Raw genomic sequence first — 24,737 nt, forward strand, 5'->3', positions numbered from 1 at the left:
GTGCCTGTATTAAGTCATTATACTGTATATACACAGATATTTATGGTTCAATTTGTGCACGTGTGTTATCATCAATACTTCTTCCTGCATGCCGCTGTGATGAGGGGAGCCAGCGGTGTGTGATTACACAGTCGAGGAAAAAAGAAGAATGAGGTGAGATGAGTGTGTTGCTCTTCGCTGTCTGACTGTTACACACTTCTGAACACGGAACACTCTCCGTCGGGTCAGAGGGTAAATATAGGCTGACTGTGTGAAAACTGCACAGCCAGCACTTACACTCCGAGGTGAAGGAAGAAGGATGTGTGAGGGCAACCCTTCCATTAGAGAAGAGCAGAGAATGAAAATGTACAAATTAACTCTTTACAGCTGAATAATTCACTGCGTCGTTGTTGCAGGAAGTCGCACTGACAAGACTGTGTATCTCATGCATATTAATGAGGAATGCAATCTAGTAGTTTAGTCCACAGACGGGTATGGACCATGCATGAAAAACTGTATGATCTACTGTCTCCTACTCTTCGTGTCTGTCTTTGAGTATAGCAGGGCCTTTGTACTTTCTGCATCGACACATGCAAGGTGCCCTGTGACGTTAATTTCCATGTCCATGTGCAGCGAGGGTCAGGACGTATTTGCGGACATCCGAGTGCAACCCAACATCAATCAATCAATCAAACTTGTGTACCCGTCTGTACACACCCAAACAGTCACCTGTCTGCCCTATTGTCTGCAAGGATAGTTACCATGTGGTTATTATATGTTTCACTTACTCTTTATTGTGGAACTGCTAAGATACATGGATATATTGTACGCTCAACACACCTCTGTTTAGCTCCTTTTCACCATTTGCTTAGTGATGTGAATACGTGTTCCCATGGTTACAAAGTGATCTTTGTCAGAAGATAATTTCTTAACATTTCACGGTTAGCAGATGGGATTTAATGTAGTTTAGCTTTGAATATATGCTCTGCTATATGCTACGTAGTTGGTATGCTTTGCAGTCACACCACAAACGAACCACACCAAAGTCCACTTGGAAGCATAGACTGTATATAAGAAGTGGACGTAGTCACCGTGACATCACGCATTGGTTTTGTGGACTGCTTCGAGTTCAGTATTTTAGCTGTCGCCATCTTTTTTGTAGTAGTACAGTACAACTGAACGCTGAATAAGACATTTTTAGACGTCCAAAATGTTATAATTAACTTTCATGAACTGAAAACACACTGGGAAGGAGTTAAAGTTCTACGACAAAAACACAAACAACTCCCAGACCGGACAACGCCGTGGTAGCAACCTGTCAATCACAAGGTAGCCACGCCCTAAAGCATCCCCTGCTATTGGTCTATTTGACTCTAAATGGGACCGTCATTTACTAAATGAACATCATGCTGTATTGAAGAAGACTTGAAACTAGCGATTGAGACCATAAACTCATGTTTACAATGTTTACTGAGGTAATAAATCAAGTGAGAAGTAGGCTCATTTTCTCATAGACTTCTATACAATCAGACTTCTTTTTGCAACCAGAGGAGTCGCCCCCTGCTGGCTATTAGAAAGAATGCAGGTTTAAGGCACTTCAGCATTATTGGCTTCACATTCGAAAGCGAATGAAACACGTTGGTGAAACTGTCCCTCACTGTTATGCAGAAGCAGAAAGTATCATTGGAGCTTTACAGTAACTCATTGCTTACAGTACACAGTTATCATGTCACTGTCATCCCCGCTCGACCAACGGCTTCAATATTACGGTCAGACTATACTGATAATTTTGGACTGACACTGTCAAGAATCCATACTTTGTAGTAATATTCAATATCTTTCAATTTGATTATATTTGACCAAAAAAAGTTAGACAATTATTTCTCATCAGCGTTTAAATACCTCCTTAAGAAATATTTATTATAGATCATTTTTAGACACTAAAACCGCCCTACTAATAAAATCATGTGTGTTAGCCGCCTCTAATGGCAGTTTGAGGCAGGTTTAATTACAGATTTTACAGACTGAAACCTCTGGTAACTCTTGCCACACTACACTAGAACGCTCTCTCTGGATAAATATCTGAAATATGATAATTCTAAATTACACTCATTCGCTGTGGTCAGGACAGAATTTATTTCCATTAGACAATACTGACTGACCAGTTAAATGTTACGAACCGTGAAATTATATCATGAAATTTAATTAAATATGGCAAAAAATATCACAGTTGTCTGCAGCCACACTGTTTAGAGCTGACAAATGTTTTTCTATTTACTCTGCCACCCATTTGCACACTATCACGTCGTCCTGTCTGCACTGGAAAATTAGCATTTGACATTTATTTGCGATGCTATTCAGCAGTGCAACAGAAAGCATAGATGAACTCGCTATACTGCAGCTCTGCAAATGTTGGATTTCTTTTCACCACTGCTCTAAAAACACACTCAGAGATGAAGCTTCAGGAGCCAGTTGGACAATAAATGAGCTCATCTTTGCAACATGTTTGCAATCAACATGCTGGACACTTAAAGCTCAGTGCTTTCAAAGGGCAATATGTCGCGGCTAATGGCTTGTTAAGATTTCAGTATCACCTTTACAACTCTTTACGGAGGCTTAGCCCACAACTAGGAAAGCAGGAATAGTCTCTGAACTCTCTTTTCTTTTCAAGGCTTTTAATCCTCCTGAAGGCTAGTGTTCAATGAAAGAAGTGGGAGGGCGGGAGGAAGTGGCGGAGGAGGGGTGCAGATGAAAAGCGACATAAGATGACCTGCTCCTGCTCCCGCACAAAAAGATAATCTTTGTCTGAGGCTAAGCATCACTGAGCAGTCTCATTTGGGCTATCAAATCAACGGTAAGCTGTACTATGTGAAAAAGTGCCCTTTTATCTACCCTTGTGCAATTAGTGGCAGCTATCACTTTAGAGGACAGTTTAATTGAACGCCTTCATTCACACCGGTTCAATCATTTGTCAAAGGCACACTAAGTGCTCCTCTTAATAACATTGTTCGTTCAAGACCAACGAACTTGTTCAACACTCAGTAGCCGTGTTTCCACTCAATTGTCAAGTGAATTTTGAGCAAACTTTTGAAATGTGGCAAAAAAAATGAAGGCGGATTAGGCATTTCCTTCAATTGGTTTGGAGTGAATAAACTCAATTACAGCATAGTTTGGTCAGAAGTTGGCACTATAGGCTACGCATGGTTGTAATCAACGTATCCTCATACTGCGGTTCATATGATATCTTACGAAAAGTTATTCCTCATTTTGTGACGCACGTGTCAATTTCCGCTCCAGTCTTTTCAGAATAAACTTCGGTCTTCACAGGAAACAACTTGGTTAGGTTTAGGCAACACAACTACTTAGTTAGGTTTAGGAAAAGATCGTGATTTGGGTTAAAATAACTCTGGAAGTGGCGTTACTTAAGTGCGTAAGTTATGTGACAAATAAATCAACACTGCCTTCTGGTTTCACACGGGGTACGAACACCGGTCTCCTGGGTGAAAGTCCGGTGTTTTTTGACCCATCCAGTCACCCTGACATCCTTAATTTCATTTGATATACACAAATTACAGTGCATTACTTTTCGTAGGTATAGCTACAAATGGTGTATGAGACCAGCCTGCTGTAATCCGCCAGTAAACAGAGTAGAAGAAGTAGAGTTTGTGAATCAGAAACAAAACTATGAGAGAAAAATGGAGAGAGGTCTTCAGGAATTTGTTTCAATTGGGCAAGCTGCAATTGTTCTTTCATGTCAGCCAGTATTGGCCATGTTTCATGTTGCCCGAAGACAAAGACAAGCATTCGCACAGGAATCTGACTTGGGAATATCTGAGAAGACGCCGACAGCAGAAACAGCTGATCAGTCATGTGAGTTAAATGTTCGCTACGTCAGAATTTATTCGGCAAATGCGTTTCCATAGCCCATTGAGTACATCAACTCTTTTTTGACAAAGGTAAACACCACCTTAAGCGAGCGTAAAAAAGTTTTTCGCAAATGAGTGAGATTATGCCGTTTCCATACAGCTTTTCTAATGTGCATAAAAATATATGAATGGAAACATGGCTAATGAGTCCCTTGGTAATAATACTTCAGAAAATATTATTCAAATTCACAGTCACAGGCTTTTCACTGTTTCATTATCACCATCATCACCACCTCTATCCCCAACGGCATCATCACCATCATCACCACCTCTATCCCCAACGGCATCATCATCATCATCAGCACTCACCTTGCCAGCAGGCACCGACTGTGAGCTGCACGTCAATCTGTGAGGGGTGGATGGGCCAGTCGTCAGTCACTAGGTAGGGGTCGTAGGTCACTCCGTCCACATACAGCGTCACCACTGGGAACTCTACGTTGATGACGTAGTAATGCCACTCCTTGTCACAGATCTGTCAGAGAGAGAGAAAAGGAGAGAGGGGAAGCGTCATAAATGGACCTCAGCTCAGACAGTTTTAAATACTATATGACACCAGGCTGCTGTGGTTATCCACTTTTAAAGAAATAGTTTAACACTTTGGGAAACACAATTATTCGCTTTCTTGCCGAGAGTTAGATTGGAAGATTAACACCAATCTCATGTCTGTACACTACATATGAAGCTACAGCCAGCCAGCGGTCGGTTAAAATTCATCTACTAGCACCATTAATATCTTAAAATTCTTCTGTGGTGTGGTGGCATTGCATCAAAAAAGAAACAATCAAGGAACTCCTTATAGAGGGAAGTTACAACAGTCAAAGACTGACAATAAAACTATTTTAAAAAACCTTTGGGCCTTGGTCCTCCTCCTTGAGAAAACAATATTTTGGTACCAATCTTTTGAAAAATGTTTCTGTTTCCTCGCGTTGGACAACCAATTTGTGGACTGTGAAAACAAGATGTTTTTGTCCTATCTTGGTAGGAGTGCTCTCGATCACTCGTAAAATTTAAAAAAACAAACACACACACACTCGCACACCAGCATAACAGCAAGCCCACACTTTGACAAATGGGAAAACACATACACACTCCACTGGTGGATTGATGCATGGCCCCCTAATTCTTAGCTCTGTTACTACTAAAAAAAAAGTAAAAAAAGTCCAGTGTGTAACATCTGGCATCATCTAGTGGTGAGGTTGCAGATTGCAACCTCTCCCGTGTTCCAAGCATGTAGAAGAACCACGGTGGCCGACGTGAAAACGCGAATTGCCGACTCTAGAGCCAGTTGTTGAAAGAGAGCGGCGGCGAATCTGTGTGATGTTGTGAGCAAACAAGTGAGCTAATTGAGCAGAGGAAAGAGTTTAGCTTTGAGAATATCAAGTGAATGTACAGTGGAAGTTGCAGTTTGTGCAGAAATAAAAGCTGCAGCTCCTCAAGACCAACTGAGGTTTCCCGTGTTTTGTTTCCCGGCAACTGAGTGGAGTAACGGGGGTTAACTCCAGAGAGAGTAACGTTATCGACTCCGGCCAAAGCAGGAAGATTTAACACAGTGATTTGTCCGTTCTGGGCTACTGTAGAAACATAGCGACCGTCTCTGTGAAGAGAGGACCCGCTCCCTATGTAGATATAAACGGCTCATTCTAAGGTAACGAAAACACAATGATTCTTATTTCCAGGTGATTTCACACTAAAGAAAACATACTTATCAATATTATATTCCACTTCTGCCAATAAATCCCCCTGAATGTTACACACTGGTCCTTTAATGCTTCTCATTGTATCATAGAAATGTGTTAACGGTGCACTTGGGAACTTTTTTGGCAGATCGCTATGATAGATAGTGTTCTTTATTATTTTAACTTACACAGAAATCATGCAAAGTGGCATTATTAAATCAAATGCATTGACGTCTTTATGCCAATGATGGGAATATATGGTGCAGTATGTTGTCTCAGTTGGGAGGGATGTTCAGTTCTATTGCAGCTCCACCTTGTGATATATTGTGAAAAAAAACAGCAGTGCTTTTACATTAATTCTTGGCATGTGAAGTTTTAAAGCAGAAGGGTTTCCCCCTGTGCTTAGCGCTCACTGAAATGCATTACCTGTTTAACCTCTTCCGAAAAAATGCTTGACTGTGCCACTCTTCAGCGTGCTTGACCATTTACTCTGCCTTGCTGTGCATTTTAATTGATCGTATAAGCCCCCTCGGGCCTGTCTATCTGTCTTTTAGTATTTCCTTCTCTCCTTCCTCTTCCTCCGCTTTAGGCTATGCTTTACCTCATCGGGCCATACAGTACTTCACCTCTCCCGCTCATCTCCTCTGATATAACCTGGGACAGCCTTTGAACACTTAGCCTTGGGTAACCTCCCTCTCTAATGAAGAGCGCTCCGCAGCCTGCTTATTAACACCGTGCTTACGCAGCAGATGGGGGCGCTAATCAATCCGGTTCATTCTCGCTGCTATTGAGGTGCGAGCTACAACATCTGGCCTATTGGTGATCATTCCGCACAGCTGCCTAACACATATGCAGCATGTCGATGTGCTGAGTCGGTGCTCAGAATCAATGGGGGATAATCGTGGATTTGATGGTGCTGCAGATGTGATTGATGCTGATGGGATTGACTTTGATTGGCTGGTTAGGATGCCAGGACATCCATAAACACGTACACAAGGGAGCCGTGCACCTGCAGTTCCTATGATTTGTGTTTACAAGTTGTTTAGATATGATTATTATGTGTCTCTAGGATACATATTGAATACATGTTGCGTATTTATTCTTAATCGTTGCATTATCTGGATCTCGTAGATTTTTTTTCTCATTACTCATGTGCCAAGTGTAAAATATTCGCATGCACACACACACTAATCCCTCTGACATTTACACATGCAGACTGTCCCCTCCAATGCTCTGCCGCTTCTTCCCTGTTTTTTGCTGTTCAGTATTTCAAAGAGAGCTCAGGCTCATATGGGATCTGAGTGCCTAGTGGGTGACTTCCTCACGCAGGCTTCAAAAGGGAGACGGCAAGGCGCTCTTGCCCAAGAGGAGCCTGCGTCTGCCGGGCTGGGATGCCAGTTGGAGATCTCTCTCTCAGGGAGTAGAAGGAGGGAGGAGAATTATGTAGATACAGTAAACATGCCAATACTACTTTGTAAAGCAGAGATAGAGCTTGTGACTATAGGGGAAGACTGACATGGGTGTATGAAAAGCAATTTGGATACCAGTAATCTTAGTGTTAAGCTGCTCTGATGTAAATTTGGGGTATAGGACATATTTTGAGTCTCAGTTTAGGCTCAGCTAAGTCGCATTGCTAACACACCCCCAATGAGCCTTTGACACAGCTAGTGTGGAAATGAGATATTTATTCAAGGCAGCGTATAATGTTAGCTGTCATTGATGTACTGCTGTTCTTAATAGCTCTACCCTCCTGAGTAGACTTGATTGACAAAGTATGACACAGACTTAAAAATTAAAGGTACGATATGTAAGAACTTTATAAAAACAATATGTATAGACTGATACAAAAATAATCCCTCTCGATCATCACTTTTGTCCCACTAGAAGTGAGTGGTAGCGTCTGTTTCTGCAGAGATCCCCCAGCCCTGCCTGTATTTTCTCTTTTCTTCTTATTTTGCTGTGTTCTGTCTGATGCAGCCCAGCCAATAACAGCATGCAGGGTGTGCAGCCTGTTCAGGTCGCCAAATACCGCCTCTCCTCTTCTGATACCGAGACACAAGTCCCCCTTTAACTCTGTCAGATACAAAGCAGCTGTATTTTCCCAATGAGAATGCGTTGTGTATTGTTATGTACATGTGCTCCAGACAGTTACCCCTCTTGACCAAAAGCTGCGCTGAGCCACAGCGGACAGAAGCCTGCCCTTTGGCTGAATTCATTCAAAATCCGGCAACCTTCCCGCAGGGTTGTGCGGAGTTAGTTGTGTTTTTATTTGTGTTTTAGAACCGATGTGAAACAATCAGAAAATAACATTTTATTCCTCTGATCCAATGCTTTGTTCCCACTAACGCCGCTCCCTCTCTTCATTCACTCTGTAGCTTGCAAACTTGACATGTTTGCCCTACTGACTCCATTTTACAGACACTGAAATCCTGAAAACAATCTTTTATCTTAATAAAAGATAAAATGGTTGTGTGCGCAAGATATGGATCATGTGCAGACAAGATAATATGTTGTGCACTAGATTTTTTATCTTTTGCCTACAAGATAAAAAAATATGTTTAAAGAGGACATGAAACGTGCATGTTTTGACACTTGTAGTGCCCAAATATATATTTGAAAAAACACCTTGCATAATTCAAAAAAGTTGTTAAACCACAGATATGACAAGTTTATTTTCGTAATTTCTACATATAGCTATCTAGCTAGCGGGCTGCCATGTTGGAGTGACGCCATTGCATATGTAAGGGGAGAGGACGGGAGATGGGGAGACAGAGTCGTCTGCAGTTGGAGTCATTGGAGGGCTCTTTCTCTTCAGTGCCACCAGCCAGCGCTGCAGTACTGATCTCTGTTTCAGCGGCTGTTTACTGAAATGGACTGCTTTGTCCTTGGCTATAACTTTGTAAAACACATTTTAACATCCAGGAGCAATACAATAGTGTCCTCCTTTTAGTTTGATTCTGTCCTGTGGCTCCTCAGTCTCCAATTTCACTATCTCCACCGTATATAATTGTGGATTGGAGTGAAATCCATTTAGTATATCAGCTTAACTTGCTTCATGTCCACTGTCAGGACTTCGGGGGCTCCGTATTATCTTCAGCGCAGGATATTAGATCCATATTGTGCATACAAGACATGGATAGAGAGGGTTAACTTTCAGGCTACAATGAAGTTTAGTGCAGTTGATGGAAGTGGCACAAAACTTCGGCATCTTGTCAGAAAAAATGATTATAGCTCCAGAGAACAGGTGCACTGATATGCATGGGAAGACGCCAGCTGGACACAGACGGAGAGTGTGTGAAGGGTGTGGAATCAGTGTCCATTACAAAAACCTCCGGACTGAAAATAACTCAGAGATCCATCCACCATGCCACAAGCTCAAAGCTAAACACTCCTGAAAAAAAAGCCAACTGTGAGTGTGTGTGTGTACATGTGTACGCGGGGGTGTGCGTTTGTGTGAGAAAGAGCAAAACAGCGATTCCACAAGGATACACCACTTGTAATAACACCTACCCACAAACAGTCATGCATACATGAATGCACAGACATCAATCTAGCACCATTAAGTGTCAACTTCAAAAACTTCAAAGCTCCAAAGTTAAAGTTCAGCCTTGCTTATGAAAGCAAAGCAAAAAGTTTTCTATTCCCCAATCCCTCCACTCTCCTGCCTCTCCGCCTGATGCAAATTGACAGACGGAAGGAACGAATGAAATAAATAACCACACAAACAAAGGAGAGGGAGGGCGTGAAACAACCAGAGGACAAAGAAAAGAAAGCGAAAGAGAGAGTGAGAGAGGTAGAGAACGGAAACATAACACATCAAAGATCCTCCATCATCTCTTGGGGCACTCGATGGCGAGAAGAAAACAAAATTGCTGCCTGCCTCCCTCTATCTCACTCTCTTTTTCTCTCTGCAGTTTATTTGGTGTCTTTTCTTCTCCTCCTGTCTCTCCATTAGAACCTGACTGTGGGAGTCGTTGCCTCAAGTCCTTTGGAGTTGAAAGTCTTTAAGAGATCTGTCACCCAATCCAACCTTCTAACTTCAAACAAGAGATGGAGGAGCGAGATAGGAGAGGTAGAAGAATGAGGAGAGAGGAGGTGATCTGAAGGATCGGAAGGTGGCGGGGTAGAGGGATGGTGGTGATGAAAGGAAGAGAGATAAAGTATAGAAGAAAAGACTTAAAGAAGAAAGTGTAGCCTCATGGAGCCACTTGCAAGGCTGTAGATTGTTAGTGTTGTTTATTCACATCACAATAGGGGGGAAAGCACGAGAGCATGCAACCAGCTATGTCCTTTTGCTGTGTACCAAGATGGACATCATAAAGGTTGTTTGGGAGTTAAATACTGAAGATTGTGAGCTAACCTTTTTGCTAAATTTGACGCTTTAGGTGTACCAAAGTTTAAGTTGTGTAGGAAAGACCAGACAAAGACATGAGGTTATTCTTAGCTTGTCATGTGGATGTGGACTGAGGAAGGGAGAGGGAAAGATGGAAGAAAGAGGAAGTAAAAGAGGTGGAGGGAGTTAAGGGGGAAGGAGGACCTATAGGGCCTGCTGGAGGAAGGATCCACAACAGAGATTGATGAGCATTGGAAACAAGGTGACTTTAAGGACGGGTGGGGAGGAGGAGCAAGCAAAGGAATGAGAAAGTTACTGGAGAGGCAAAGTGAAAGCAGAGGTGTAAACTGAAGGGATTGGATTGGCTGTGGGGGAGCGGGGGGGGGGATTGGATGGAAGGGTACCAAAAAATGATCACATTAAGACAAAGGAGAGGTGGACGGACATCACGTTTTGTACCATTTAGATCACTTCAATGACTTTAATGTTATAACTGTTTGTTAGGATCATCAGTGCGATGATACTGTCCCATTCATATGTGAAAACAATAGAGCATTATTGCAGAACAGCAGTCAAATTTAACAATATATATATATTTATAAATGTAGCTCAGCTGCCACTGCAGAGAAAGGATGTCCTGGTTGGAGTTGTGTGTTGTGAGTTTTCTCGAGGTGCTCTAGTTTCACTGCCCCCCAAAAGATATGAATGATAGGAGGTCCAGATACTCTTGCCAATGTCCTTGACCAAGACTGTGGCCTTGAACAAGATTTAAATCACTCTGAGATGATCAATGATTCGGTTTATAAAAAGATGCATCCTAAAAACGATGTGTATTATCCTGAGCTGCATACTTTTATCAATGTTTTATTCTTTTCAGTCTTTCCAAAGTACTCTGCAAAGGTTTAAAGCTTTAGACAAGCAACACACCTGTAATTATCTTTCTTAAATGTGACAACTGATCATTTGAAAACTCTTAACTCCACCCTAAATGAATAGTCCTACGTTTTTGTGAAATACCCTTTTTTGTTAAGTGAAGAAAGGAGGTTAAACGCACTTCAACCGTTGCACAAGGAATAGTAAGCCTGTCCGGTGCTGACAGAGTAGGGCAATCTTGTAACAGGAGAGACTTTAGAGACCAGGTCCAGAGCACACTGGAGCACATGGATTTAAAGCAATCAACTTTATTAGAAGACGTAACGTTGAGACTGAGACTGTTCATCAGAATCTCATCAGACTCTGATGAAGACGTTGAAACGTTAGTCTTCTAATAAAGTAGATCTTTTGATTGTGTTGTGTTAAAGTCTGTTCCCACTTTGAAGAGTGTTTCCCTCCTGAATAGTCAGAATAGTACTGGACGGTAATGCAACCAAAAAGTAGGAAACAACAAACATGTCTCCTGGTATGGTGGTAAGGTACAGTGTGTTTACTTCTTTTCACTTTTGAGGTAAGAATCATTTAAATGTTTGTTTGTCACATGCTAAATCTAGAAACATTAGCACGTACAAAAAGAGTCATGGGGCTGAGAGAGAGATGACTCAGTAATGTCAGTTACACAGCAATATCTATCTAAAGTTTACTCACATGGCTAGCAGTAGCCATCATAAGCTACTGGTCATACCAGACCAAGAGCAGCAAAGTAAGCGTCAGCAGTGAGAAGGACTGCAGTGTACAGTAAAGCGAATGAGGCAGAAATAAACTCAAGTGCTTTATATTGTGGTATTTTCTCTCATTTAGCATCGACAGACACTCCATATTGTTCACACTCCATACTTACAAATTGTTGTCTAACAGCTCCGTGAATGTCGGTATCATTAGAGCTAAGGCTCTCATCCAGTCCCGTTTGCCTCAGAAATACTTAGCCTCCACATTCATTAACAAAAGTGCTGTTTGCATAATTGCCATAAATCATCGTCAGCTCGGTGTCAACATGGAAACCATTATCATGTCAATTTTTGTAAGCATCCAAAATTAGGTGTCAGAAAGCCTATAATTACAAAAATAGAAGAAACAATTAAAATAAAGTGATAGTGGAGGAAGAGCATTTGTCTTTCTGCGTGTGTGTGTATACAGGATGTACTGTATTCATGTCTATGTGTGTGTGTGGGTGAAGTACTTGAAGGTGACTATGAATTACCGGCTGGCAAAAGTGACTAATTAGAGTAGCAATTATCCAGCCGCTCCCGGCAGAGACTGAGAGTCAACAGCCAAATGACCTCTCCACAAGCTCATAATGGGCCACATGCACACATACATACACACACTTATAAACACACACACACGCTAATATCCACAGGGTTTTTTAGGCTGCATGGCCATTTTAGTGAGACTGATCACATTGACTTTCTCACCCTGCTGGGTTTATGTAGAGCAACAGAATGGTTAGAGTGGAGAAAAATACTGTGTAATATTACAAATTTGTGGGCGTCCCAGTGGTCCAGAGGTCTAAGGTGCATACAGTAGCATGTAATGGGCTTGAATTGACCCTTGGTTGATTTTTAGATTGTCTTCAAATATGTGTGATTTAGTTTTCTTCGGGCGTTTTCACAAGCCAACATTCAGTCCGTTTTAATTGAACTCTGGTGCGGTTTGTTTGGGAAGTTGTGAACGTAGTAATGTACTCCGGTGCGGGCGAAAAACAGCCGGGCCAAAACCGCTTGAGAGAGGTGGTCTTGAACCGTTCCAAAGTGACCTCTAGTGCGGTTTGATTGCAGTGAGAACATAATCCGACCCATTTGCAGGTAGTGAACCAAACCTCAGGGGATTATGGGCTGCCTGTACGCGCATTTGTTGAGATGGACAAAGGTAAACGACAGGTTAACATGAGCGGGAGAGGACTGACCTGGACTTCTGCAGAAGTCCGATGTTTGCCTGACATCTGGGCTGAAGAGAACATACAGAGTAAGCTAAATAAAGCCCACAAAAATAGTGACGTTTATAAAGTAATTTGAGTTAAACTGGTCCGCTTTAATTAGTGCACTGAGAAACCGAACCAGACTAAATAGAAAATGAAGCAAAAGTATCAATTTCACTCTGATTGGGACTAACCAAACAGACTATGGCTTGTGAAAGCGCCCTTAGTCTGTAAAGACCAAAGACTAAAGCGATCCATTGTTTCCTTTTAGTTCTGGTCCACACACACGATCGAACACATGATCGCCTGGAGGGGATAATTATGTTATGGTTGGTAAATTTGCTTCTGTAGAACCACGACTTTATTAGTTAACAAGTGTTTTATCTTGGTAAATTTGTGTCTGATATTGCCCTCTCCTTTCTATCTGATCGTTGCTGTAAAATGTTTTTAATTTGAGTTAATGATAAAAAAATGTTTTAAAATGATTTCTCACAGGCAACTTGGGAAATCAAACCACTTACACTGTCATAACCAAGCCATCAAGCAGTGAAACGTAAAGCCTAAAATAAAGATTAAATATTTCTGCCGTTTGCCTTATTTTGAGCTTTAATTAATATCTCGGCAGCCAGGTCTGTCCTCTGAATTCACTGCATAGTGTAAGTATCCCTGACATTTCAGTAGCTTAGAAAGAAAAGCTTTGCTTTACCCTCCAATTTCTCATATTTTATTCACACTTTTCACGCATTATGCTAAATGAAAGTTTTAAGATCTGTGACTCCAAACTGTGGTCAAGTTAAAGATCAATGTTCACTGCTCATGTTCAAATCATTTTGGTGTGCTTCCTGAGCTTTCTGTGATCACTAATGAAGATTACTTTCAACCCTCCAGTGGAGCATCATTTGCTGTAAGTCACCAAAGCAAACTTTGTTTTAATTTTCTGCATCAACCTGTCCTATGGAGATTTTAATCACTTAATTTAAAATTGTTGATTGACAAAGTGGGAAAAAGGTGCAACTCCACAAGGAGGTCCGGAGGGAGAGACATGAAGCGAAGCTACTATGTGAGGTTAAAGAGACAGGCGCGTGCTGGTGTCCTGAAAACAACAGTAGATAGTCTCGTCTACCTGACTCATTAATCCTTTATCCGACTGAGGTTTGTGCAAGTTAGAATCACGGCTCTGAAATATCAGCAGCCTAACTGTAATTGATAATCTATGGTGCTGTCCGTGGTGCTGAAGTAGCAGACGGATTTGTAATTGCGATTTTCTTCTCTGTGTCCCACTCTTCTGTCAGTTTCTTCTTGGATCAATAACACTGTAAACCCAAACAGTACTACTAACTCTTAAGAATTATGGGTACAGCAATCAAAACCAGTTATTTAGTTAACCCTACATTAAACAACTACATTTTCTAAGCAAGTAATGCTGTTTTCATTTGATTTTATTATCAATATTTTTGAGTGAATAACGACATCTAAATGATAACTTCTGCAGAGGGACGCACGTCTGACGTCATCAACGTCACGACGATCATGCTCGATCTTTTCGTTTCCCGAACAATTCCAGATGGCTACCCTTTGGCGAACGTGGTGATAAGTAACGCAGCAAAACTCGCAATTAATTCACAAAAACAGAGAGAAGCCAGATTAATTTGCAGCGTTGTAATATTCATTTTGTGTTCTTTAAAATGTACTTTTACAATCGTGGACCTGGAAGACCGTAGCTGTATGTGGGGGCCGTTTGGCCATTGGCACGTTAATCTTAGCTCGAGTAAACGTAATACAATGCTAACGTTACAAAAGTAATCCAGTGAAAGTTGTCTGTACATGTGTGGTACACTGCAAACATTAACTGCTAATAGCTAATTCATACTTTTAATGGTGCAGATTTTGACTGATTCCATTGTTGTCTCGATGTTTTGTCTAAGGGATGGCTCACAGTGTCAGACTGTGTATGTGTAGGTGTTTATTGCACATGTACGCTTACATGTAAAGTTGTGAACACACAAACACAGGTTATGCAGCTTCTTAATTCCCTCCTAATGCTTGTCAGGGGCTCAGGAGAGGTGTTGATTTGTGGGACAGCAGTTAATTATCTATCAGAAGCGCTCCTGATTACCTTGCATGTTTCCTTTATAACTTCCTATGAATAGAACAAGTCTATCGCAAACCAGGAACAGAGGGGGGGGAACAAAGAAAACAAAAGTGCCGAGCAGATCAAGAAGGAGAAAAAAAAAAAGTAGACAGAGAATGTTTAAAACCCAGCAGGAGAACATTTTGAGAGTGCAATAAAATCTAATGGAAAACAAAAGATATTGAACATGCACTTACTGCAGAACGGTTTGATGTCTGGTGTAAATCAAATGAGCAGCAACAATAACTCCCCCTCGCATGGTTTAACATCTTACCCACTGGTTGTCAGAGTATGTCATTGTTTTACAGTGCCACAAAAGGAGTAAAGAAAAAAAGAAAATCTCTGCTATGATTTAAAATTGATTTTTTTTTCTTTGTTCTTGTGCTGAAATCAGATTTATGTGCAAAACAGGTGAAGACAGAACTTTGTTTACTGATTAATATAAGAAATGATTAATGGCAAACATTTTAAACCAAGAACGTAATGATATAAAATAAGGCTGCTGTTTATACTGTATATTATATAACTCTACACCATCAGTCTGTCAGCACATATACAGTCCTTTCCCCTTAAATTTCTAGCTGTCTAAAAGAAAAAGCACACACTTTTTCTTAGTGCTAGTTTTGGGAACATTTTGTCCCAAATACGTTTTTTTGGATCCGAGGGTCCCCGAAGTGTTTTGCTTTGGGTCTGTTAGCAAACAGAGAGTATTCAGTTGTAAACTGGGATAACCTCCTTTCACCCCAGTAGGAAACTCAGCTGAGCATGTCATCTCTGCAGCTGCACCACAGAATCTAGCTGTGCTGTAGCTTGAGCTGTGAATGACCACTGTCTGGATCCAGTGTTTGAGCACTGATATCTCTGGACAGGCTGTAAACAGGCAATATGTTGGGCTTTTATCCCGTGTTTTTAGATTTCAATTTCGGCTGGGATGGCAGGCATGGGAGGGATTCTCCCCTCATATCAGAGGTTGATGATATGAACCGAACAATATGTGGCCAATAATTAGGTTGTCTGTCTTTACAGAATCATCCTCTCTATTTCATCATGTTCTAATTTTATTCTCCAGTCTGGTCTTCCCTGCAACACTTAAGCCTGTTGCTACAGTACTTTAAATCCCAATCAGGCAGAAACTCTCTGATCTGAGTGTCATAATTGCTGGTTTGGAATAGGGCCAGATATGAGTTCACTAACGTCTAACGCTGTATGGCAGCAGGGGCTCGACTGTGTGTGCAGTATGTGAAGGGGTTTAAGTGGGATTTGTAAGGAGCGAGAGCTGTGGCCTTGTAAGTTGAGAGTCTGGAGGGTGTAATCAAAGTAATCACACCTTTAGACTACATTTAGAACAAAACAATCAAGTCATAGCTATGTTTGGGTTAAATGAGGGAAGCTGTCTAACTTTAATAAATCCCTATGAACTAACTGGCTTTGAAGTCATCTTACCAAATGGTGATAGTTGTTTGATGTTCCAACACATTCTCATCCCATCTCATCACATGCCACTGCTTTGTCACACCCCTAGGCATCACTTTATTTTGCAGCATCAAAACCACTATAGTTCCCCTTGGCGTCACTTTAGGATTACGCAACAATACCACGATAGTTAGGTTTAGAAAAGTCGGTCTACTAATACTAACACTCTAATCCTATAGGCTCATAAATGGAGATTAGTCAATAAGCTTGTTAAGATCCAAAGACACATTTCTGTTGTCGGATGATTTAGGTATACATACAGTGTCTTTTTTCTGCTGCTGAATCCTGATGGTGGGCAGTAGCGAGTTCAGGCATCATAGTATTTAGGAAGTAAAAGTGCTGATTCCCTGTAATTCATTAACGTATCAGGCTGTTGTCATACACCGTTCGTAGCTATACCTACAAAAAGCAATGCACTGCAATTCGTATATATATCCCACAAAATCAATTTGTATGTAATCCACATAATGGTGAACTAGGAAGTATGAAGAGCGTCAAGCGCCGCATAGGGAGGAGGTCGGCGTGGATGGATGGGTCGAAAAACACCGGACTTTTGCACAAGAAGACCAATGTTGGTATCCCGTGTAAAACCAGAAGTCAACGTTGACTTGTTTGTCACATAACTTCCATATTTAAGTAACGCCACTTCCACAATATTTTCCTAAACCTATCTAAGTAGTTTTGTTGCCTAAACCTAACCTAAGTATTTGAAGCGTAGTTACAGTATGTTAAGCCAAACCACGATCTCTTTCCTAGACCTAACCGAGTTGTTTCCTGTGAAGATGGAAGTTTATTTTGAAAAGACTGTATGCATGTAACGAGCAGAATTTGACACGTGTCGCTGGACATTCGTAGGAAAACACACAAAAAATGAGGAATAACTTTTTGTAAGATATCATAAAAACCGTTGTATGAGGATATGTTGAATTACTGCATACATGGTGCTGGATTTGTTTGTTGTATGAGTCTGGCAGACACAGTGAGTCGCTGTCCCCTGGAGCCACTTGGTGACTATACTGTATATCTGTATATGCCACTTTAAATACAGCAGTAGATATTGCAATTGGGGGAAAAGACAGTGACAGTGAGGGAAGGTGGATGTCTGAGTGAAGGAGAGGAGTCGGGTAACAGAGAGAGAGAAGAGATTGTGAAACAACAGCAGCCTGAGAGCCAGCGAGAGAGAGAAAAGTAAAACATTTTCCCACAGGTAAACTGTCAGTACAAACCAAGCAGTGGGGAAAGTTGCCACAGACCTTTGGCAGAGAGGTAGACTGGGGAGAAGGGAGAGGGGGGGGGGGGACATCTTGCCATCTCGCCTACTGCCACACTACATCCATCACACGCCTCCTCGTGATTACCTAAACCCTGACAATGCGTGCACCGCCAATACTCCTACGCCAAATTTACCATCCCTCTACCAGGCTCACTTATTCCTCCCCGCCTCGCCGTCTCTATCTCATCTTCAATTCATCTCTCTTTCTCACCCTTTTCTCCTACCACACTTAAGGTCAGGGTGGGATGTGCACAATAAATCTTCACTGCAGATTCTGACAGCCACCCTCAATCCAGGAAGTGCTTTAGCCGGTCGGAGGGAAGGGGGCTGCCCAGCACATAAACTTTCTCTCTTAAAAACTATTTGGGTAGGCAGAAAGTCCGGGTGGAGAGTTTGAGAGTGTTGTGTTGCCAGAAAGTAAGACAAATTGTGGAGGAAAAAAAACAAAGAACGTAAGTGGGAGGAAAGGGCGAAGGGTTAAAGGGAGAGATTCGCTGGAAGAAGAGGGGATTCAGCGAACCTATTTGGTCCAGATTAATATGATGAATGGCACCGAAGAGCAGCTTTTACCGTGCCGTTATTTTCTTTTATTTGGCTTTTCGTGCTCCCGTTTACCAGAAAATGAAATCAAAGGTCTCCAGTTCATCACACACAAACACCTACACACATACTGTGGGCAACAACATGTGTGAACAAGTGCAACATCCTGAACAAACTTAAAAAGAGAATTACAGCAAATGGCTGGACTTGCATAGCTGAAAGTCTCAAATGTTTAATTATTGGCAAAATGCATTGAAAAGACTCGGCCTTAGTTACATAAACAATTATTATTAACCCTTCTTTAAATATTAAAAGGACTATTTTAATGGTCTGCGTTCAAGAGACCTGAAGGACTTTCAACTGACTTGCATTTATCTTCTGAAGACTTGTGACTTGTCCTTGGGGACTTGTGACTTTATTCTTCTTCTTAAATGTCTTGACTCAAATGACTTGAGACCAGACATGAACATGCCATGAATCACTGGAAACTTAGAGACGTCACAAATGACTTGAGACTTGACTTTAACTTGTCATTGAAGGATTTGAGACTTGAGATTGTCACAAAGGACTTGAATTGAGCTTGTCTTGGATGACGTGAGACTTGACTGACCTTGTCTCAAATAGCTTGAGACTTGACTTGGACTTTTTTTAGGGACTTAAGACATGACTTGATACCTGTTACTACAAGACTTGTCTCAAATTACTTCAGACTTGACTTGGACCAGTCACAAATGACTTGAGCCTTAACTCGAAACAGTCACAAATGACTTGAGCCTTAACTCGGAACAGTCACATGACTGTCATCATGTGACTTCAGACTTGTCTCAAATGACTTCTGACTTGAGACTTGACTCTGACTTTTTATGAATTACTTGAGACGATTTCTGGACTTGACTTGGACCTGTCACAAATGACTTTGAGAACTGACTTGGACCAGTCACAAATTACTTGAGACTTGTCTTGAACTTGTCTCAAATGTCTCTGAGACTTGACTTGGACGAGTCACATGACTTGAGACTTGTCTTGGACCAGTCACAAATTACTTGAGACTTGTCTTGAACTTGTCTCAAACGTCTTTGAGACTTGACTTGGACGAGTCACAAGACTTGAGACTTGACTTGGACCAGTCACAAATGACTTGACATTGACTTAACCTAAAAAACCTCTGCTAGATACACAATAAGAAATCATCAAACACACATGTACATAAGAGCATATGCAGCCTCACACACACACACACACACACACACACACACACACACACACACACACACACACACACACACACACACACATAAAGACCTTCACCTTCCACTCACCACCACATTAATATGAAATGCCACACACCTCTGTTTGCAATAACACACACACAACTATATATTCCACTCTGCACGTCACTGATACTGTGCAACACACACACAAAGAGTGAGAGTCAGCAGGGTAATAAAAGCCATTGCTCCTCCACCGTGTCATTTAGAGGCCTCTCCAGCACGATTTCCACCTATCTAAGACCTACAGTGCTTCCTTCTCTCATAAAGGGGAGGTAATATTATCCAGGGATGAGGGGATGTGAAAGAAATAAAAATGATGGAAAACTGCACAGAACGGGGTTTTTGGAAAGTGCGTTTGTAATAAAGGCTGATTTCATTTGTGAAGCCGACTGTGATAGCGGAGGTTGAGAGACACCTCGGCAGAATATGATAAAAGAAGATAATGTCTGTGATGAATGAGTGATATCATACAGAGAGGATTGCAACAACGGAGCCTGCCTGCTCTGATTACACTCACAAACCTAATTATTTTGCATATTATTTTGGCTCCGTACACCCTTGTGACTGTATCGATCTCATGTCTGTCTATCATCCGGTGTGTCTTGCTCACAAAATCTCGTGGAGAGATTGTGCTTGAGTGATATCAGCAGTAAGAAGTGTTGTTCTGTTATTTATTGCTCGTTGTCTGTTTCTATTTCTCCCAGCTACTCCCACCAATGCTCTATATTGGCATGTGTCTGGTCCAGTGGGAAGCCATTTATGACATATCTTTCCTTTGTTTCCTCCATCTCCATCTATCTTCTCTTCACCTATTTTTCTGTTTCGATCCCCCGAGGTGGGTCTCTCTTTCACCTATCGCTTTTCTCCTTCCTTTACTTCCTCTGTCCTCTGTCTCTACCCTCTCATGTTTCCCTGGTTATTGATTCCTGCTGTCAATAAGATCCTCCACCTGAATACAAACAAGGCCCTTTGCATAACTGTCAATCAATATCAAAAATCCAGGGATTGCTACTCTGTTGTTTGCAAGAAATCCGCCGTTTTAATGGGAATATGTGATGCGCGAGCACCAGAGAGGGGACGGACACTCTGATGTACGCTCCACTTGTGCAATTTTACAGGTAGACTGGCATGGACGATCGTGTACAAAGGCCGAGGTGCAGCTTGGCAGCGGTCACAGCCAGTATTTGTGAGTAAAGCTGTGAGATGTTAGCCCTGAGCTGAGAAAACAGTGAGATCTTAGTCCTGGCCCAGAGCTATGTGATGGCTCTGGACACACAGAAAAAAACATCTATAGGAGCTTAATGGCTCAAAAAAAAGTGGGGAGAGTGAGATTGTGTGTGTGCACGCATGTGGGCTAGGGGCTCAGGTGGACAGATGAGACAAGAAAGTCTGCGTGCACTTCAAATAGACGGACAGAAAGACCCTTCAAAAGGCTGGATGTGTGTGTGTGTGTGTGTGTGTGTGTACCCATCATGCTCTTTGGAGCCAGTTGCTGCAGCAGAGCTCTAAATTTAGCGGACTCTTTAGTAGGAGTCATCTATCATTCAACACGGCCCCTCCCATGAGGAGAGAAATGCTGTGTGTGTGTGTGTGTGTTACAGACAGACACAGATATGGTAAGAAACAGAAAGACTTCATGCATTTTTTTCTGCAACGGCTTTAAGGCTTGTTGCTCTCTCATTGATTAAAGCTGGACACAGACTACAGGATTTGTCCAAAATATGGAAATCTTAAATATATTTGTCAGCTGTAAAGCTCATAGATGGAGGAAAGAGTGAACAGAAAAACCCAAACTTTCTTTAAAAAGTAGGGCACCACGAGACTGTCCTTCCAAGAAGAACGACACCGGCAGTCGTTTCAGCAACTGCCCCAAAACGACTAATGTTTATGTAGAAGTGACAAAGAGCTGTAGCGGCTGTAGCAATTATGACAGGAGCAAAGGAGGACGTTAGGTGATGGTGTTGTAGAGGGACAAATTCCGCATATAGAGATGTCAGGTGGATGGATGGGTCACTTGTGCGTAGTACGTGCGTCTTTATATTATGCCGTTGGGTGCTGCTCAATCGGCAGTATTTGACTAGTTGGGAGTGAGAACGGGTTGATTTTAACCCAAAACTGTGAACAGTCCCTAAACTAAACCAAGCTGATTTTGTTCCTAAATCTAACCGAACCTTAACATGTAGCGTTGTCACATCATAAAACATTTGTTTCTCCAACAGTGGTTTGTAACGGTTTTGGAAGACAACATAGACAAATGATGTAGTCCTGCTGATAGGGGTGTCAGAACAGGAAACACTTCCTTCTAGAGGGCATGAACAACAACATAGTTTGTCGTTTAATTTTGAGGACTTGTTTAGCATTACTGCTTGGCATTTAAGGAAAAAGAGGATGCTGAAAACACACATGCATAAAATAGAAATCCGGATTTTTGTTGATTGCGCCTTTTCTGCTGTTGCAATTATTGTAAATAACTCAAATGACTAAAATTTTAAAAATGTGTAATACCTGTTATTTCACTAACCTGTGTGATGCCGTGTTTGTGGATCAAAATTGCACCGCCCTCATTTGCACATTCATTTGGTGCAGAACGGGAGACAGCTGCATGTGCTATTATGTGAGCCAGTGGTAATGGATGCTCCACAGAGCAGGTCTGGGCCTGAGAGACAGCCAGCATGTGTGAATGCCTGGTGCCTTTCCTCTCTCACAATCTCCTTCCTCTCCGAGCGAGACAGATGTTGTGCGGACCTTTAATGTTTTCTTGCAAAAAACTTTTTTTTCCCCCTCCACTTCACAATAAAAACAACATAATTTCATAACCTCATCAGGTAGCGTGGTCCCTAAACATCCTGTAATTTACTAACAAGGAGTTTCTGATGACAGCAGTCAACAGCAGCACATCAGCAATTTGAAAATGCCAGATGCTCGGCGTTCAAATTGTGCTCAGGAGATTTTTGTTTTCACAATAAGTCTGGACCAGTTAGAAGGCAACTATGGGGGAAGATCATGCCAAGTGGTTGGCAAAACAAGATGCTGCTTTCCATCTTTTATTGTCATGACTGAGAATACATTCAGCCATTGTTGATGTGCACAATGGATGGGAGCTCACACTTTGAATTACGCTTGGTAGCACATGTGAAGATGGGAAAGGGAGCATATAAATCAATAGTCAAAGACGAAAGTGCTCGAATTGGCATCATAAACATGAATTCACTTTCATATCATGATGCTAAGGGCCATGATCTTCAAGCGTTGGGTTGAGAATGCACTCGTCAATATTTTATATGAATATGAATGTGTAATGTGAAAGGTGTTGTTCGCAGTGATGAACCCACAGATAATTATCACCCGACTGCAGTTCCCCTCAGCTCTATGGAGTGTTTTAGCATCTTTCAGCTCATTGTTTTGGTTTTACGGCCCTCAATTTTACTGTTTTGGTTCAGTCTCACCGCTCTCATCAACAGCATGGAGCTCTTGTTAGGGAATAAAGGGACTATATGGCCAGGATAAATATGCAGTACAGTGAGTATTAGACAACTACAAACCATTTATGTAGACATTTACACATATCGTAGCTGTCTACCTTGCTTTTCCTTCCCTGACTCATAGGCCTTTAAACCTGTAATATGTACTCTGCATGGATGGTAACAGATTACATTTCATTTTTGCCACTGCGGTCCACTTTTAAAATCAGAGAAAGTCCCCCTAGAGTGTTTGCATGATTGCTTTCCTGAAAAAAAAAGAAGTGTTTTCCATAGGGTAGCCCGAGGTAATGATGTAACTTCCACATTCAATTTAGACTCCTGCTGGAAACATCATTTAGATCTCAATTATCCTAGTCGGATTTTTCCGCTCTTTTTTGCAGATGAAAGGCCGCTCGAGGTGATTTCTCATTGAATTTCTGCTTTCGCCAAAAGCCCCACCACCGTGTCAGACAGGGACACAATGAAGGCTTTGTTCTAACTGTAGGCCTACACAGCATTTCCATTTATCTCTCTGTGTGGGACACATTATCAGACTCTACAGAAACATGGAACACCACCGCGTCCACTAATGTTCGCCAGCCTCAAACAGAAATTCTACCTTTTATGGTCTTAATGGGCCAGACAGGTATCCCGTCAGCATTTCATAAACCACTGTGCTGAAGACACAAATGTGGGACACAAACTGAAAAAGCTCAAATGATTGTTTGGGGTGGTGTCTTTGGGTCACAACATTTAAGGTATTTAACTCACTAGTGGAAAGTAAGCTTGCACTGGGAACATATTAATTAAAGGCTGGCCCACACTAACAGCTTAACACGTCAGTTTTCCTTCCTTCTTCAGTCAGGATATCCAATTGTAAATATTGAATAATATTTACGATTTGAAAATCGGTACGGCCATGATGGACTTCCGAGCAGATCGGGGGGATGTAAAAAACACTCTCAACGTACCTCACACCACAGGAACATCTGGAAACATAAAGGCTTTGATGACCGTTGATGGGAGGTGGGAATTGGGCCCAAGATTGGCTTGATCCTTGTGTAGTGTGCGCCAAGCATTACACAACTTAAAGGACAATTATCTGGGTCATGCTAACTTTGCATTTCCGGGAAAGCAGCACGAGTCTCCTAAAAAGTGAGCAAGGTACTTAACCCCAAATTGCTCCCGGAGGCTGAGCCATCGGTGTGTGAATGAGTGTTTAGATTAGATCCTGATGGGCAAGTTGCATTGCAGCATCTGCCATCAGTGTATGAATGTGTGTTTGAATGGGTGAATGCTGACATGTAGTGTAAAGCGCTTTGAGTGGTCGGAAGACTAGAAAGGCGCTATATAAATGCAAGTCCATTTACCATTTACCATATTTTTCTAGATCAGTGGAATAATAAAGCTTCACTTGCTGCTGAGGAACTAAAGTCTGAGTGTGGGCGTGCGAGTAACTCTTTCAGCCGGTGAATTTCCAGGACACCTGTTTGAGCCCAAAGGCTATTTTTTTAACCGTGCAGACTCAATCTAATTTTCTCCATAGTTATAACACACGCAGGGGCTCATTCAGCACTGGCTCAAGCAGGAAACAGCTTCAAGATTGACAGTCTCCTTTGAGACGCTTGAATGCAAGTCCACATTTAAAGAATATGAGACCGCGGACAAAAGACACGTTCAATACAAGCTCAATGCACAGCGCTTCAATGAAGTCAATAAAAACCTCAAGCTATCTCTCTCAACAATACACACAGCACGGATAGCAAAGCTTAAAATACTAAATCACACTGAACACAATAGGTCTGTAAGCACAAAGCCATGCA

At 41.8% G+C, this 24,737-nt stretch overlaps 1 protein-coding gene across 2 annotated transcripts in view; it reads right to left on the reverse strand.

Moving 5' to 3' along the window:
- LOC141771235 (calsyntenin-2-like) overlaps positions 1-24,737 on the reverse strand; it is a 269,674-nt gene that overhangs the window by 31,844 nt on the left and 213,093 nt on the right. For both annotated transcript variants that reach the window (XM_074641282.1, XM_074641281.1), the window contains exon 9: positions 4,215-4,377. In XM_074641282.1, the coding sequence (XP_074497383.1) occupies positions 4,215-4,377 (163 nt within the window). The remainder of the gene's footprint in view (positions 1-4,214; positions 4,378-24,737) is intronic.

Source organism: Sebastes fasciatus, chromosome 7 (assembly GCF_043250625.1).
Source record: "Sebastes fasciatus isolate fSebFas1 chromosome 7, fSebFas1.pri, whole genome shotgun sequence".
Lineage (NCBI taxonomy): Eukaryota > Metazoa > Chordata > Actinopteri > Perciformes > Sebastidae > Sebastes > Sebastes fasciatus.